General features: G+C 36.3%; 1 protein-coding gene and 1 long non-coding RNA gene across 2 annotated transcripts in view; both read right to left on the bottom strand.

Moving 5' to 3' along the window:
• The window catches only part of LOC125799091 (uncharacterized), a 515,567-nt gene that overhangs the window by 239,211 nt on the left and 260,061 nt on the right, over window positions 1–16,295 (bottom strand). The gene's annotated exons all lie outside the window — the stretch shown is intronic.
• plxna4 (plexin A4) overlaps window positions 1–16,295 on the bottom strand; it is a 459,159-nt gene that overhangs the window by 215,156 nt on the left and 227,708 nt on the right. The window contains exon 4 of the mRNA XM_022671791.2: window positions 10,738–10,869. Coding sequence (XP_022527512.2) covers window positions 10,738–10,869 — 132 coding nt within the window. The remainder of the gene's footprint in view (window positions 1–10,737; window positions 10,870–16,295) is intronic.

Raw genomic sequence — 16,295 nt, 5'->3', positions numbered from 1 at the left:
CCTTGTGTTCTCAGCTTAATTACTCAGGAATCCCTTCACATATAAACATAATCCATATATGGTTAGAAAGGGCGGAGCTTACTCTTACTAAAAATAGTGATCACATCCCAGTGCGGTAAAGCTAAATCTACAAGAAACCCATTGAGGAAAACACCTAAAAAAGTGATAAAATCTCCTTCCCCAACCAATATTATTTACCTTTAGTGCTTCAAACTTATTTATATGATGTTTCATCAGTAACCAAATAATATCAGTAAATATCAGACTCAAAAGTGTCCACAGAAAAAAAAGTGTGAAACTACCTGCTTTACTCAAACTAAAGCACTAAAGGTATGGTGTGCGCACTACTTTATATATATATATATATATATATATATATATATATATATATATATATATATATATATATATATTTTTTTTTTTTTTTTTTTTTTTTTTTTCTATAGTATATAGTTTTCTTTGTGTGTCCTGATCCTCAAAATACTGAAAGGTATAGGCTGCTCTGAGTGTCAGGGTTTTAATAAGTTAATCTACATATAGTATCCTAGAGGTGTGATTATTGATTATCAAGAAAAATAAATAACTTCGCCTGATGCTGTTTCTCCATGTATTTTGTCAAAGTAAAAATAAGCCATGTAATGAACTCAAATCATCAATATTCTTATGCTTTTAACTCATAAACACTCTAGTCTATCCATTTTTGATATAAGATATAAATATATCTTATAAAGGTGTGAATATATTTAAAGTATATACATTAAAAAATAGGGTAAAAAAAAACAGGCGTTTGGTAAAATTTTAACCAAAACATGATCAGATCCAGGCAAATATAACAATTCTGCTTCCTTTTACATTTTAAATGATTATATTTTTGAGCAGCCATATGGCTTACAGCACTTCATGCTTCCCTCTGCTGCTGACAACTTTTAAGGAGATACAGATTTCATTTTCCAGCAGGAACTGGCACACTGCCCACACTGCCATTTTTGCGAAATAACTTAATAACAGCACAAGAGACATTTGAGAAAGTTGAGATACACTGATGACTTTCATCCTATTGGAAAAAAAAAACAAAGAAAATATACATAATATCCAGTAATGCTTCCAAAAGCACTGAAACAACACAATTCAGCAAACTACCAAAGCAAGACTCCATCCTCCAAACCACTCAGACATCCTCCAAACAGCACAGTGTGAACAGAAGGCTTTAATAGCAGCATGGCAGCGATTTCTCCAGCTGGATTCACATCCACTCTGAGACCCGCTTGAGTGGATCTTCTTCTCCATCCACTCAAGAATCCACAGCAGAAGGTTCATCATGGTCCTGCACAGCTGTCACACAGGCCAGCTGCCACTGACACAGCCAGACGTGCTAACACAGCTACCTAGCGGGGAGCCACTCGGCGTGACTTCAGATTCTTAAAGCTAAACGGCCTCCATTTCTGCTTATTCATTATTAGCGATGCTAGCAGTTTTAGCGGTAAAGACTTGTTTTCTAACAAGCTCTGAGAAGCTCACAAACCCACCCAGACCAGAACCCATTCAGGGCAAAGCCTGGCAATTATATATATATATATATATATATATATATATATATATATATATATATATATATATATATATATATATACATATACTCTCCACAGACTGACTGAGTGCTGGCTTCTCCTTAAACAAAATCTTTTCAAAATATTATTTCAAGCAGCAGGCCTCATTTTTTAAGTAAAAAGCATAATATTTTTTAAATGAGAGGAGACAATATGTTCTAATAAATAGCATCAATGTGCTTTTCCTACTATGCCTGAAAAGCCACCTATATTCATTATAAAAACAGGGTGTTTCGTAGGTTTCCCCTGGGAGTTTTCTGTCCAAACAAGAGCTTTTCCTGGTTAGCTGAGCAACTGTGTCACAGCTAATAGTGCTGACACAAAAGCTATTGCTAAATTATGAGATATAGTGTCAAGTAACTAAATACTAATAGTTCACAAGATCATTATTTTCAGCATGAGATCATCAGATTCTGCAAGATCTTGGTAAAAAATTAATGCAACACTGGATTGAAATATATCTTGTGACATTGCAGAAGCTTATCGAAACAATGCCGCAGCGTTAACATTTTAAAATAACATAATAGTCATTGTGGCATGGCCTGAATTTTTGTCCTTAATGGCATTTCGTTCTCCTTATATTACTTACTGTACTTACTTACTTACTTACAAATGCACTATCACAGCAATTTAAAGCTTCTCTTCATTAGAGCTTCTAGTTTATTCACTATATCTTGCACCCATTGCTGACACAGATGTGGAAATGCACACAAACAGCTTGTCTAATCGTTTTAGAGAAGCACTGCAAATACAAAAAAACAGGAATCTCTGGAGAGGATAAACATGAACCAGCCAGTTGGCATCATGCCTAAAGCCAGTCTGGAGGGGTATAAACCCTGTGGAGAGGTGGAACTGTGATCTGTGCAATGACGGTGCTGCATCATGGTACTTTTGGAGATGGAGATTCTGATATAGTTAATCCTATTATTATTGAATGCAATTAATTTATCACAGCAATGCTCTAGAATAGGGATCTGCAATTGCCGGAAACATCTGGCCTGTGAGGTTGTTTGAACTATTATAAACGATAATAAAAAATAAAAAAAATAAATAAAATGCTTCTCTGGAGAGCTTTAGTTTACATTCCTCCCCTGTCTTTCTCTGTCGTGTTTTTTCTCCTTATAAGGGTGTTTTTTTTTTCCCCAGTCGTGTCCCAGTTCACTAGCCAGGGCAGCAACAGTGTATTGGAACGCGACCCTGAAGACACGGGTTCGATCCTGCATGAAGAGCGGTGTGTATATTTATTTATTTATTTTTCCCTTCTTCTTGGGTTTACCTGCTTTGAGATCAACTGTTCTGCAATTGGGTTCAACAACCCTTTGGGCTGGAGAGCTACTAGTCTGTAGACTTAATTTTACAAAACCCTGCTCTAGAATTTAGTAAAAAGCCTTCTCAGTGCAGTAGAGACAGTTCCTTCCAACCCCTTACAGTTAAATTAATAAATAACATTTTTAATACCCTTGGTAAACACATTTACACTGAGTTTATTAGCTGGGTTTAATTTGTTTCCAGTCAACACAGGTAATTTGCACAGAATAGCCCCAAAAGAGCAGTAAGAAAAACAGCCTGATTAATTCTAAAGTCTTAAGATTAGAAAATTGTCATATGAACATAATTTATGACAACTTTTGGAAGAATTTTGGAACAATGGTACATTTACTGCAGACAGGCAGTGAACCTTCTCTAACATAACACACACACACACACACACACACACATGATGAGGTGCAGTCAGCTCAATGTCTACGCCCTGCAGTTGTGGTTACTGACCTCCAGCCTCCAGCAGCTCTCCTGCTGTGTGGAGACTGTGGAGGTCAGCAGGGTCTCAGCATGTTCAACCAATCCCAAATAATGACCTCCAGAAATGCTCACTTTATCATGTCTTCCCTCCCTCATCCATACACTATATATATATATATATATATATATATATATATATATCCACATAATGGCACACATAATGTACTTTCACGTATACATACAGTGCAACCTCACTATCTGACATTGTATAGTGTGTGTCAATGTGTTGAAGTAATTACAAAGGGTGTTACTATGAGAACAGAGAGACGGAGAGAGACAGAGAGAGAGAGAGAGAGAGAGAGAGAGAGAGAGAGAGAGAGAGAGAGAAAGAGAGAGAGCGGAAGAGCAGAAAGCTGCTCCTTTAGACAGTCAACACTGCACTGAGTCATAACCACAGTACCAGCGCACAGACAGAAAACAACATTAACACACAGTGTATACGTGTGTATTGCGGTGTGTGTGTGTGTGTGTGTGTGTGCATTTACATTCATGAAAGAGACAGTGTCAGTGTATACTGTCAGAACATGTTTCGTGTTCAGTGTGTGTGTGTGTGTGTGTAGACTTGTTGTGCCTTCAAAACCACAGTAATGGCCTGAGGAAATTCAGCCCTACTTTCTAATACAGAGAAATGGGGGTGGGCAGAGAAAGAGAGAGGGAGAGAGGCATGGGAATGAGATAGATAGATAGATAGATAGATAGATAGATAGATAGATAGATAGATAGATAGATAGATAGATAGATAGATAGATAGATAGATAGATAGATAGATAGATAGATAGATAGATAGATAGATAGATAGATAGATAGATAGATAGATAGATCTCAGCAGCTGCTGCTCTCACGCTGCTGGCTTGCGTGTAGGTGTGTCGCTCAACTGAGCCATTCCGGGCGCGACGTGAATCAGTTTTCATATGAAGTGAATCAAATCACGCCTACAAATTTGACTCGCCTGAATCTAGTAACTGGTCTATACACAGTATTATATATAAAAAAGATTCGAACGTTACAGAACCGAATGTTTTTTAATGAGGGATAAAGTATTGAAAATGCATAAAATTTTCTTGCATCGTGCAACACTGGGTACCAGTATGTTTATCTGCAAACATTAGGACGTTTAGTGTATATAGCATATATATGTGTGTATATATGTATGTGTATATTTACATACAGTACATACTGTATTTACACTTGAGTATCTTTGCAGTACAGTTATGAAAAGCTAAAGAGCAATGCCTGCCTGTAGAAGCATTGAGGTGTGTTGCATCACAGCCAATTAACCTTTTAAAAGAACCTTAAATAAATCTCTCGGTGAGCGCTCAGTGGATTTGTGAAAGCAAGCTAGACTGACCATGGATGTCAGCTGTGTGCATATGTGCATAAGTGTGTGCGTGTGAGTGTGTGTGTTCGCACACATTTGCGTTTACGTAGATACAGATTTTAAATTCTAAAAGGAAAAACTGAAGGCTTAAGAAGAAAAGCTTCATACATTCATTCATTCATTTATTCATTTATTTCTATATCGGAATATTTTCTGTAGACGTTGATAAGAGCTTCTCTTAATGTACTGCACAAATGAGCTGTACATTCATTAGACTTTTCATAGAATTTCATAGAAGCTTCCTCTAATTAATCGTGTCTCCTAGTGGAACTGAACAAACTATTTAAAACGTTTTAAGTGGCTTCTGTTTGTGTGTGTGTGTTTTGTGTGTGTGTGTGTGTGTGTGTGTGTGCGCACATGGTAGTGGGGGGAAGGCTGTAATGCGTGTTCACTAAATAGCTTCTAAATTTATTTATGATTCCCCTGTAGAGGACATCCCAAGATGTTTGTACCAAACAGGAAGCAGATGACATGTCTTTGTAACTGGGCTAATAGGCTAATTGCTGCAGGACGAGATCATTTACTATGAAATTAATAGCCAGCGCCTCATATTTATCCAACAAAGTGTTCTGTCACTACTGTATCTCCAGACACAGGTGGGCGTGGGCAGCATTGTGGCCTAGTTTTAAAACTACACTGAAAACAAATTAATCTTAGCACGTAAAATTGTCTAATTAAATAAAATACATCTTATTTGTTTCTCTAATAGAAAGTTTGTCTTGTTTATTGTCATAAAAAAGCATCTTAATCAGTCTTACTGAGAATTTTCACCCTATTTTATGCAATTTATACTTAAAATAAGCCCAAAAAAAACACACATGTCCACAATTGAACCTTAAGATCTGTGTTTTTTTGCTTGATTGAAGACTAACTTCACTCATTTTTTTAGACTTGCAGATATTTAGCTTATTTTAAGAAATCTTCCTAAGATATTAAGTTATTTAAAGTCCAAAGTTCCAAATCTTACAGCACTTCATGCTTCCCTCTGCTTTTGCAACTTTTATGCAGATGCGAATTTTCAATTTCATTTTCCAGCAGGACTTGGCACACTGCCCACACTGCCAAAATTATCATATCGGTCTTATATAATAATTTTCTAATTTTCTGAGACACTGATTTTTATGTTTTCATTAAATCACTTTTTGTGGAAAAACACCTACAAATGAGAACCTCTGGAATGTGATAATGAAGAGGAAGATGGATGATCACAAGCCATCAAACCACCAAACTGAACTACTTGAATTTTTGCACCAGGAGTAAAGCAGCATAAAGTTATCCAAAAGCAGTGTGTAAGACTGGTGGAGGAGAACATGATGCCAAGATGCATGATTACAAACTGTGATTAAAAGCCAGGGTTATTCCACCAAATATTGATTTCTGAACTCTAAATGCTCTAAATGACAATATTTGTATTTGAAATTTGGGAAAAATGTTGTCTGTAGTTTATAGAATAAAATTTAAAAAACTTGAATCGGAAACTAAAGTGCTCTCTTTATTTATTTATTTTTTTCAGAGCTGTATATGTTTTTTCATTTTCCAGCAGGACTTGGCACACTGCCCACACTGCCAGAAGTACCAATTGGTTTAATATTATGTTCTAATTTCCTAAGACAACTTTTTTGGGGGGTTTTCATTGGCTATAAGACATAATCATTAACAATAAAAAAATAAATGCTTAAATTACTTAAATTACTGAAATAATAACAGTACATTTTCAATGATATTTTTTTTTTTTTAGATGCACCTGTATATATTGCCTATTTTTTTTGCCAATGGATTTTTTTTCACAGTGTAGATTCAGGTATTAGTTAATACTGTTTGGTATTTTGGCTTTTTCAATGGTTTGATTACTGATTTATTGAAAATATTCCCCTTTCTGACAGATCTTTCTATGCTGGGTTTCCTATGACAGACATTTCCATGGATTCTACAATGCTCTACTAGCTCTACTAGAGCGAAGAATGAAGGAGACTTTATTCTTCTGACCAACGAAGGTTTTTTTAGGCTAATTTTTAAAGCTATTACTATTCTAGTAGACAAAAATCCATAGATAACTTGCCATGGTGTTTTATTTTCTTTTTATATTGAAGCTCAGGATCTTCTCTTGATCTCCTGAGGTGGGATTCATATGAAAAGGGCGAAATTGAAGAGCTCTTTTTGAGCTCCACTTGCTTGTGATATTGGCATGAGCTTGTTGAGACCTTTCAAGTGCTCTGGCTGCCTTTCTCTCTTAGCGAGTGTGTGTGTAAGTGTGTGTAAGTGTGTGTGTAAGTGTGTGTTTCTGTTTGTGTCTGTGTGTATCAGAAGACCTTGTCCCTGAATGCAAGATTAATGCATTCAGACTCACCACAGCTATCGCTCAATAAAATGCAGAAGATCTCAGGGTCAGTTCAGCTCAGCTGAAAGGCCTTTACAAGCACACTCGAACCAAAGCCAAGGTCACAGATCAAAGGTTAAAGGTGACAGTCCGCGGGCGCGCCGAACATCTTCACCCCGGCAGCTTTAAACTGTGTGGGAGATTTCTGCCTCAGCTTCAATAGCTAATGAGGCGCTCTGTTCCAAAGGAAACTATTCATAGATCCCATTTGCATTGTCTTATTAAGTGCTAAGTCAGGATTTCTTGCTTTTCTTCCTGCTTCCAGCCCACAAACTCAGCCAGAGCCAAGAAAGTCACGCAGCCCGTATCGTTCCAAACCAGCCACCTCTCACTCGCTTTAAGCTCATAAATAAAACCACACAGTTCTTTCACCAGAACTTTACTCGACTTTCACTGCATTTTTTAACGGGCTCGGGCAGAGCGCTACATTTTTCACATCTTAAAATAATTCTGTTTTTATTTGTTTTATAAGTTTTGTCCTGAGAATAAAATGTATTTAAAAATACATGAAAATGAACACGAACCAATTAAAAAAAGAGGAAAAAAAAGTTTTAAAGTTCTAAAAAACTGTTTTAAACCAATGCAGGATCTCCGTTGAACCCCTCTGTTGATCTGTTATAGTCTCAAAATGACTTACATTTAACTTACAAATTAAAACAACTGAACAAGCAACAAAAAAAAACCAACAACAAAAAGTTCTAAAATGTTTTAAAACACCGTGGGATGTCTGATCACCTCTTCATTAACTTCATATCTTCAGATTTTTTTCTAGTCTATTGGCAAAAACTAGATAAAATGTGTGTAAATTTAGACTGATTAAGATCATTATTCCTAAAACAAGCAATATAATCTTACGCCTGCACGATGCTTAGTTAGACATGAAACTTTACTCAACTTTCACTGCTTTTTAACTGACAATAAACACTAACCAATAAAAAAAGTGCAAAAAAAAGTTTTAAAGTTCTAAAACACTACAGGACCTCTGCTGAACCCTCTGTTGATCTGTTATAGTCTCATTAAGTCTTGCATCAAGTTAAAACAATTTAATTTTTGGACAAAATCTGGACAAAAGAATCAGAATAACTTGACTGAATTAAGACTCATTAAGATCATTATTCCTAAAACAAGCAATATAATCTTACATGTACACGATGCTTAGTAAGACATGAAACTTTATTCAAATTTCACTGCATTTTTAACGGGCCAGGCAGAGTGTTACATTTTTCACATCTTAAAATAAAATGTATTAAAAAAAAAAAAAAAGGATATTTTTATCACACCTTTCACATGACATTTAACACTAACCAACAACAGATATGAAAAAAACAAGTTTTAAAGTTTTAAAACACTGGTTTAAAACACTGCAGGACCTCTTCATTAACTTCATATGTTCAGAATGTATATTTGTCTGAAGGTGAACTTAAATTTTCATTACATCTAAAATGGTATAAGTCAATTTTTAAAGTCTTAAAATGACTTTTTAAATTTGTTTGGATAAAATCTGAACACAAGAATGAGAATAACTTGATCAAATTTAGATTTATTAAGATCATTATTCCTAAAATAAGCTTGGTTATCTTACACGTACACAATGCTTAGTTAGATATGAAACTTTCATATATTTACTCAAATTTCACTGTATGTGTGTGTTAAGGCACACCTTAACACACACATGGCTAAAAAACTAAAAAAAAAAGCTAAAATGACCCTTTTATTAAAAGGTCATATTTAGAAATACTGTATGCACCACTACAGTCTAGAGCATACTATGTATTTTTTAAATATAATTTTTTTGTGGTCAATGGGCAAAATATAGATCAAATGTATGTAAATTGAGATGTATATGCTTGTATTAAATATAAGCAGTATTTATAGCAATCCGCGTGCGTTCTTTTAGAGCGAGCGCGTTTAGAGCCGCGCGTTTCGGGGCGTGCATGCGCGCGCGCGCTCGCTCGCTCGTGTGCACTCTGAGAGAAAGTGCTTTTTATCCTGTGGAGTGAGCGCGGCGTTTTTATGGCCCGTAATGGCTTACAGGCTTTAGCGGCGCTGGAGAAACCGCTGCGGCGTCCAATCTTATCCGTCCATTACTCACACTGCACCATTTGGAGCATTTTCAGTCAACACAGCGCTGTGAGTAAATTGCGCTCGTGCGCTGCTTCTGTGTGCACTTCTGTGTGCGTGCGTGCCCCAAAGAGAGAGAGAGAGAGAGAGAGAGAGAGAGAGAGGGAGAGAGTTTGCAAAGTCTAATGCACCACTCCATCCTCTCTTTCTCTTTCTCTCTCTTTCGCTCTGTGTGTATCTCTCTCTTTCTCTCTCTCATTATAATTTACATTACTCAGTTTCAACACACACACTCATATACTCATACACTCCCCTCTGTGTCTCATTCACTCTCTTTACTCTCTTTTCACCCTTTTTACTCAATTCTCTCTTTCTGCAGCAGTTGCCTAATTATATGTGATCCCACCTATTGTCAGGATTTTTTTTTTTGTTGCATAAAATCTGAACGCAAAAAAATATAAATAACTTGACCCAAGGGAGACTGATTAAGATCATTATTCCTAAAATATGCAAAATTATCTTAGATGTCTTTACAGTTTTTTTTTTTTTTTTTTAACGTTTTTTTAGTTGAGTTTTGTCCTGAAAAATAAAACGTAGAAAAGAAAAAAATAAAACAAATAAAGCTATTTTTGACACACCTTTGACGTAAAACATAATACTAACCAACAAAAAAAAAGTAAAAAAAAAAGGTTCTAAGATGTTTTAAAACTCTACACCACCCAATGAACACTTATCTCCATTTTTGTCGATTTTTAGTTTACTACATAATTGGAACAGACAAACTTTCCCTTACACTGTGCCAAAATTTTTTGATGAACGGACCAATAGAAATAATTCAAAATGACCTGAAATAAACTCTTTTTACATTGACTTCCATTGAAAGTTTACAAGGTTTTTTCTCTCTCCTGTAAAGTTGCTGTTTTGGAGAGAATTGTTTTTCATTGGACAGCAAAGATATGTAGAACCACCATATGCACTACCACTACAGAGTTTGCAGAGTGTATATTTTTACGAAGGTAGCCTAATTGTAGGCTAATTGGCAAACCCTAGAGAAAATGTATGTAAATTGAGCGTAAATGTTTTTACGCATATATTAAATCTACCAATGGGATAAGGCAAAAATAAGCTTGAAAAAGAATCTTTTAAAGTTTTAAAATGACTTACATCAAGCTAAAACAACTGATTTTCTTTCATTCTGGCAGGTGTGTGTATATGTGTGTGTGTGTGTGTGTGTGTGTGTGTGTGTGAGAGAGATCGAGAAAGAGCATGAGAGGGTGTGTGAGAGTGACAGGTACATTCTGAACAAGCACATCCTCTGTATCCTCTCTAGCGTTCATAGGTCTGCAGTGGGCTCTAAGTGTGTGTGTGTGTCTCCTGTCTGTCTCTCTCTCTCTCTCTCTCTCTCTCTCTCTCTACGAGTGTATCTGTGTGTGTGTGTGTGTGTGTGTGTATAAGTGTGTGTGTGCAGTGCGGATATTGCTGCTGCAACAAGAGAAAAGGGCAAATGGACTCACCTGGGTCTCCGACATCACGTACAGGAAGTGCTGATCAGCGGAGAAGGCCATGTCCCGCAGGATGGGCCCGCTCTCCACCACCTGCACCGTCTCGTACTGCAGAGCTCCGTGGGGCGTCCCGTCCACTCGAATCTATAAAAAAACCCAGAGACGGCCGCTGTTACTAAATGAGGAAGTGCAGCGCTGATTGCAGGGGAGGAGACGGAGCGAGGGCAGCTTGTTAAACAGCTGTAAGGGGCGTTATGTACCAGGACTTGTCAGCTCAGCAAAATGTTGTGTGCTGCCCTCATCCAGCCTGCTCTGCTGCCTCTGATGATGATGAAGATGATGATGATGATGATGATACACTCTTTTTTTTTTTGGAACATCTGGTGCACATAGCCCCCCCTGAACAATGCAATGCATTGAGTCCAACACCTGCACCCCTGCTTTTGTTATACTATTTATACTGTATATACGTATATATATGTTTTCTTTCCCCACTTAAATTCATACAGAAAAAAATGGTACCCCTCTTTAAATAAGAATCCCTTTTCTAAAGGTTTATAAATGGTTTATAACAAAGTTGACTAATAGTTAATAATTAGGTTGCAAATTCTTTAAAACCCTTTATCAAACAGTTAATAATTATATAACAACACATAAATAAAAATGGCAACAGTGAGTTGAACATTTGTAAAATATTAATTCCACACTCATTTCTACTACTTCAAACCTTCTTTCTAGATGTTTCTAGATACCGATCTTACTTTGTGTTTTGCATCAGCATTAAACTTGTCATTAATATATGTGTAAGTATGTTTAACTATTTACTATACATGAAACGACTATGTTGAATTAAATGACTAAGCAAACAACGGATCACTGTTGCCTTTTCAATTAATGTTTATTAATGGTTTTAAGGCATTTAAGGCAACCCAATCAACAATATTTAATACTATTCTAATTTATAAACCCTTTATAAGGGTAGTCTTATTTTAAAGTAGTCCCGAAAATTGTAACACAATCTACACTGCCTGGACAAAAAAAGTCACCACCTATATTTAAGTAAGTAAATAATGTGGGGTTGGTTGGTTAATGTTGCAGTTGGTCTGCAGGTTTAGGTTCAGCAACAGTATGTGCTAAAAGAATGAGGTCAGCTGACTACCTGAATATACTGAATATTATAGACCAGCTTATTCCTGAATCAATGGATTTTTCCTTCATATTCCAAGATAACAATGTCAGGATTCATGGGGCTGGAATTGTGAAAGAGAGCATGGAGGTTCAGGGAGCATGAGATCATCATTTATCATTTTCACACATGGACTGAGATTAAGAGAGTTCACCACAGAGTCCAGATCTTAACCTCATAAAACTTTAAAACTTTCACTGAGTGCAACTAGAAACACACAACCATTTAAACCCAGCATTCATAAACACACCCCAGTGAGAACCGACAGCCAATCACGCACAGCACACTCTCAACCAGAAACAACCGTCCACCTGGAGGACTGCATAAGGCACTAAGGAGCTGTCCCAGCACAGAGTACCAATCCATATATTTTGTCCTTAATGCCATTTATTTCTTTACATTACTTCTACTTCTATACTTTAAGTAGAAACGTACTTTTCATATTTTAAACCCTAGTATCTACACTTCTACCTTCAGAATAATGATTGGCAATACTTTTTACACCTTTGACCTAAACCCTTGTCCTTTAACGTTTGTGTTAATCAATTGTGCTTATAAAATTTACACTATTTTACTGATGACAGGATGTCAGTAAGAGTCTGTCTCAGCCTGTAACACTGTATCAACAGCTTCCTTTGCCTTTGCTTTTGTGTCTCTGCAGGTTTTGGTTCCTTATCGACCGGAAATCTGCTGTAAAACAAAAGAAACCTTCAAAACAATCTCCAATGTCTTCAGAGGTTTAAACCCTCTCTGTTTGTTTTCTTTTTCTTTGTCTTTTCCACTGACTGAACCATGACATGATCTTGGTTAATATAATAATCTCTCTCTTTCACTCCTTCTCTTTCTCCCAACACATCAAATAATAAAAGAGACAGGGACTAAATCTCCCCGATTCCACAGGAGCCAAGGCTGCGTTCAGCAGCTCTGTTATCTAATCCTGACAATCAGCCCACAGTGAATGATAAGCCTTGGTGAGGATTTCTGATCAGTATTTATCAGGGCCGCACAACAATTCATTACTCTGTAGAAGGTAGAAATATAGATACTTTTAAAGGGTTTAAAATACTCCTGTATTTTAGTTGAAGTATCAACTCAAGCTTTTTACTCTTTAAGTAAAAGTACTGGTTTCAAAATTACTTAAAGTGTAAAAGTCAAAGTAATGTAAGGGGTAGAAATGAAGCCATTAAGGACAAAAGCTTAGGCCACACCAAGCAGAACAGAGCATGAACCAGCCAATGAATAAGTTTACAAGCCAATGAAACAGTAGCTAAGCTCCGCCCACTTCACTGGAAAAAAGGCTCAGGTATTAGAGCAGAGCAGCACTCTAAAGCCAACAAGGCAAAGTAATAAGTTAAGCTCAATTTTGCACATTTTATGTGATTTAAAAAAAAAAATTACTGTGTAGGAATGGTTTGGTTAATGTAAAAAAAGTCCATTTCAAATCTAAAATAAAAATGTTAAACACAGGCTTCCAATACAATGGACTTAATTGGATTTAATGGGCATTAACCATTAAATAAAAAAAATGTGTGTTTTAATACTTGTTAGGTCCTACTAATCCCAAATAGTTTAAAAAATAGAACCTAAAAATGGACACCAAGCAAGGCCTACTGTGCTCTCTCAGGGCTCTGGCAGCTGATGGAAAGCTGCATGAACCTGGATTTTTATTTCAAGAAAGCTAACTTACTTAAAATTTGCTCTAGTCTACAAAAAGTCCATTTTAAATCTAAAATAAAAATGTTAATCACAGGCTTCCAATACAATGGACTTAATTGGATTTAATGGGCGTTAAAATTGGATTTAACTAGACTTTGCATTAGTCTTTGTATTAGATTTTTATCTTGTGTGCCTTACAGGCAGAAAAAAACTGCATTTTTTATATTTTTTTATCACGGGAATATAATTTAAAGGGTCTGAAAGGGTTAAGTAAGTTACTTTTTGCACTATTTACTAAGTAAGTCTGCCTCTTACTTAAGTGTGTGTATTGTTAATCCATCACGCTGCTTTCTAACGCCACAATATCACAATATCAGTCACTAACGCTCGTTCACGAGCCATAATAAAACACTGTGCAGCACATAAATAAACGGCAGACATGTCAATCACGGCTGCGTCTGCGTAAAAGCAGTTCAGTGTGAAACAATAGCCGTTCTTGTCTCTGTGTTTTCCTAATACTCCATTTCATTTCAATATCAATAAAGTGGATTACATAGAATAAATCCTGATTGGATTACATCGCTAATCTCCGCTATCGCATTAAGACTGGAATTAAATTCTGAGTCGGGCTATGATTCTGACACAATCTTAATTATCTTAGCAGAGATGCCGTGCAGTTTGCCATTCTCAAAACAACACTTTTGCTATTATTATTTTTATCCCTTCAGAGCTGCTGCTGCTGCTGCTTCTTAAATGCAGATAAAACAAAACAAAAAAAAAAAGCAGGGCAGGAAAGAAACAAGCTAAAGCCATGCCACTGTGATGAGAATACGCAGTGCTCATACATCCTGCAGAAGCCTCGGTGCAGACTCTAGGGATTTATAATATCGCCACAGCAATTACTCCCAGCGTTTTATCTGAAATGCATTATGTGTGCTGTGTGAGTGAAGTGCACAGGCAGACTGTCCACCTAGAGGCTGCAGGCTGTAACAACGAGCTGGTGCTGTTCTGCTGTGTGTGAAGTGAGGTGATAATCTACTATTGTGTGAAGTGGAGTAGCATAATGTTTGTGGGTACCACTTTAAAATAAGACTAAAATAAGACTAATTTATAAAGGGTTTATGAATGGTTTACAATTAGTTTATTAATCGTTACTAATTAAGTTGTAAATCCCTTAAAATCCATTAATAATCAGTTAGTGGTGGAATAATTTAACTTGGGAGTTAAATGGTTAAACTGATGGAGAATATGGAGATAAAGAAGCAAGTTGAGTATTTGACAAGATCTGGAGTTTAACAATATAGATGGCTGTGGTTCACTATTTGGCAAACAACAGGTCATTGTTGCCCTTTCTACGTATGTGTTATAATAACTGATTATTAATGATATGTAATTTTAAAGGCATTTACAACCTAATTAGTAACCATTAATAAAGTAATTGTAAACCATTTATAAACCCTTTATAAAGGTAGTCTTATTTTAAAGTGTTACCCATTTGTGTAGCTCCTTCTAGCAGAAATGCTGTTTAAACATACTCACAAATACAAGTGCATCTAAAATATGTATATATTTTAAGCATTTATTTCTTTAATTGTTAATGATTATGGCTTACAGCCAATGAAAACCCCCCAAAAAAGTGTCTCAGAAAATTTGAATATTATGTATAAGGCCAATTGGTACTTTTGGAGCAGTGTGGGCAGTGTGCCAAGTCCTGCTGGAAAATAAAATCTCCGCATCTCTATAAAAGTTGTCAGTAGCAGAGGGAAGCTGTAAGATATGAAGTGCTGTGGGAAAAGAAAAACTGCACTGACTTTAGACTTGATAATAAAACACAGTGGATCAACACCAGCAGATGACAGACATGACTCTCCAAACCATCACTGATCATCAGTACATTTTACATTTTATTTAAAGGAAATTAAGGGAGCAGAGTCTGGAGGAAGAGTGGAGAGACACACAGTCCAAACTGCTCGAGGTCTAGTGTGAAGTTTCCACCAATCAGTGATGGTTTGAAGGCAACTTTTATGGAGATGCTGATTTCATTTTCCAGCAGGACTTGGCTAACTTCCGAGACACTGATTTCTGGGATTTTTTTGGTTGTAAGCCATAATCATCAACAATAAAAAACATAAATGCTTAAATAGATCACTCTGTGTGTAATCGACATAATCTATATAGTATATGAGTTTCACATGAAATAATCTCTGTTGTGCCAAATCCTGCTGGAAAATGAAATCCGCATCTCCGTAAAAGTTGTCAGAAGAGGAGAATCTTGGAACTCTACCCAGATAGGGACTTGAACCGAAGACCCAAGTGCTGGGAGGCGAACCTTCTTAACCACTAAGCCACCATGCCGCCTAAAGTTTTAAAAGACTTAAAGGCTTCATATAGAGACTTTCAATCTATTGACACTCAATCTATATATAATCTATAAAAAACATGTTTTTAAAGCGCAATTAAACTCCAAAACATAGGTATTTCTAATAATAGTGGAAATGTGCTCATTTAAGTTCTGCCTAAAATTTTTATAAATCTTTTCTAACCTTTAAAAAATGCATTTACTGCATTTTTTCCCCCTCTGCAGCGCCCTCTCAGGTTCAACTGTGCTATAGGCGTGGATGATGTTTCCGTTTTCTTTCGTATGCAGACACAATATCACAATATGCAGGTCAGTCAATCAATAATAACGCTCGTGACGTCCAATCATCTGCATCTCAACACTATCAGC

The sequence above is a fragment of the Astyanax mexicanus genome, chromosome 2 (genome assembly GCF_023375975.1).
Source record: "Astyanax mexicanus isolate ESR-SI-001 chromosome 2, AstMex3_surface, whole genome shotgun sequence".
Lineage (NCBI taxonomy): Eukaryota > Metazoa > Chordata > Actinopteri > Characiformes > Acestrorhamphidae > Astyanax > Astyanax mexicanus.
Note: the sequence above shows the minus strand (reverse complement) of the source record. Positions and strands in the feature narration are given on the sequence as shown.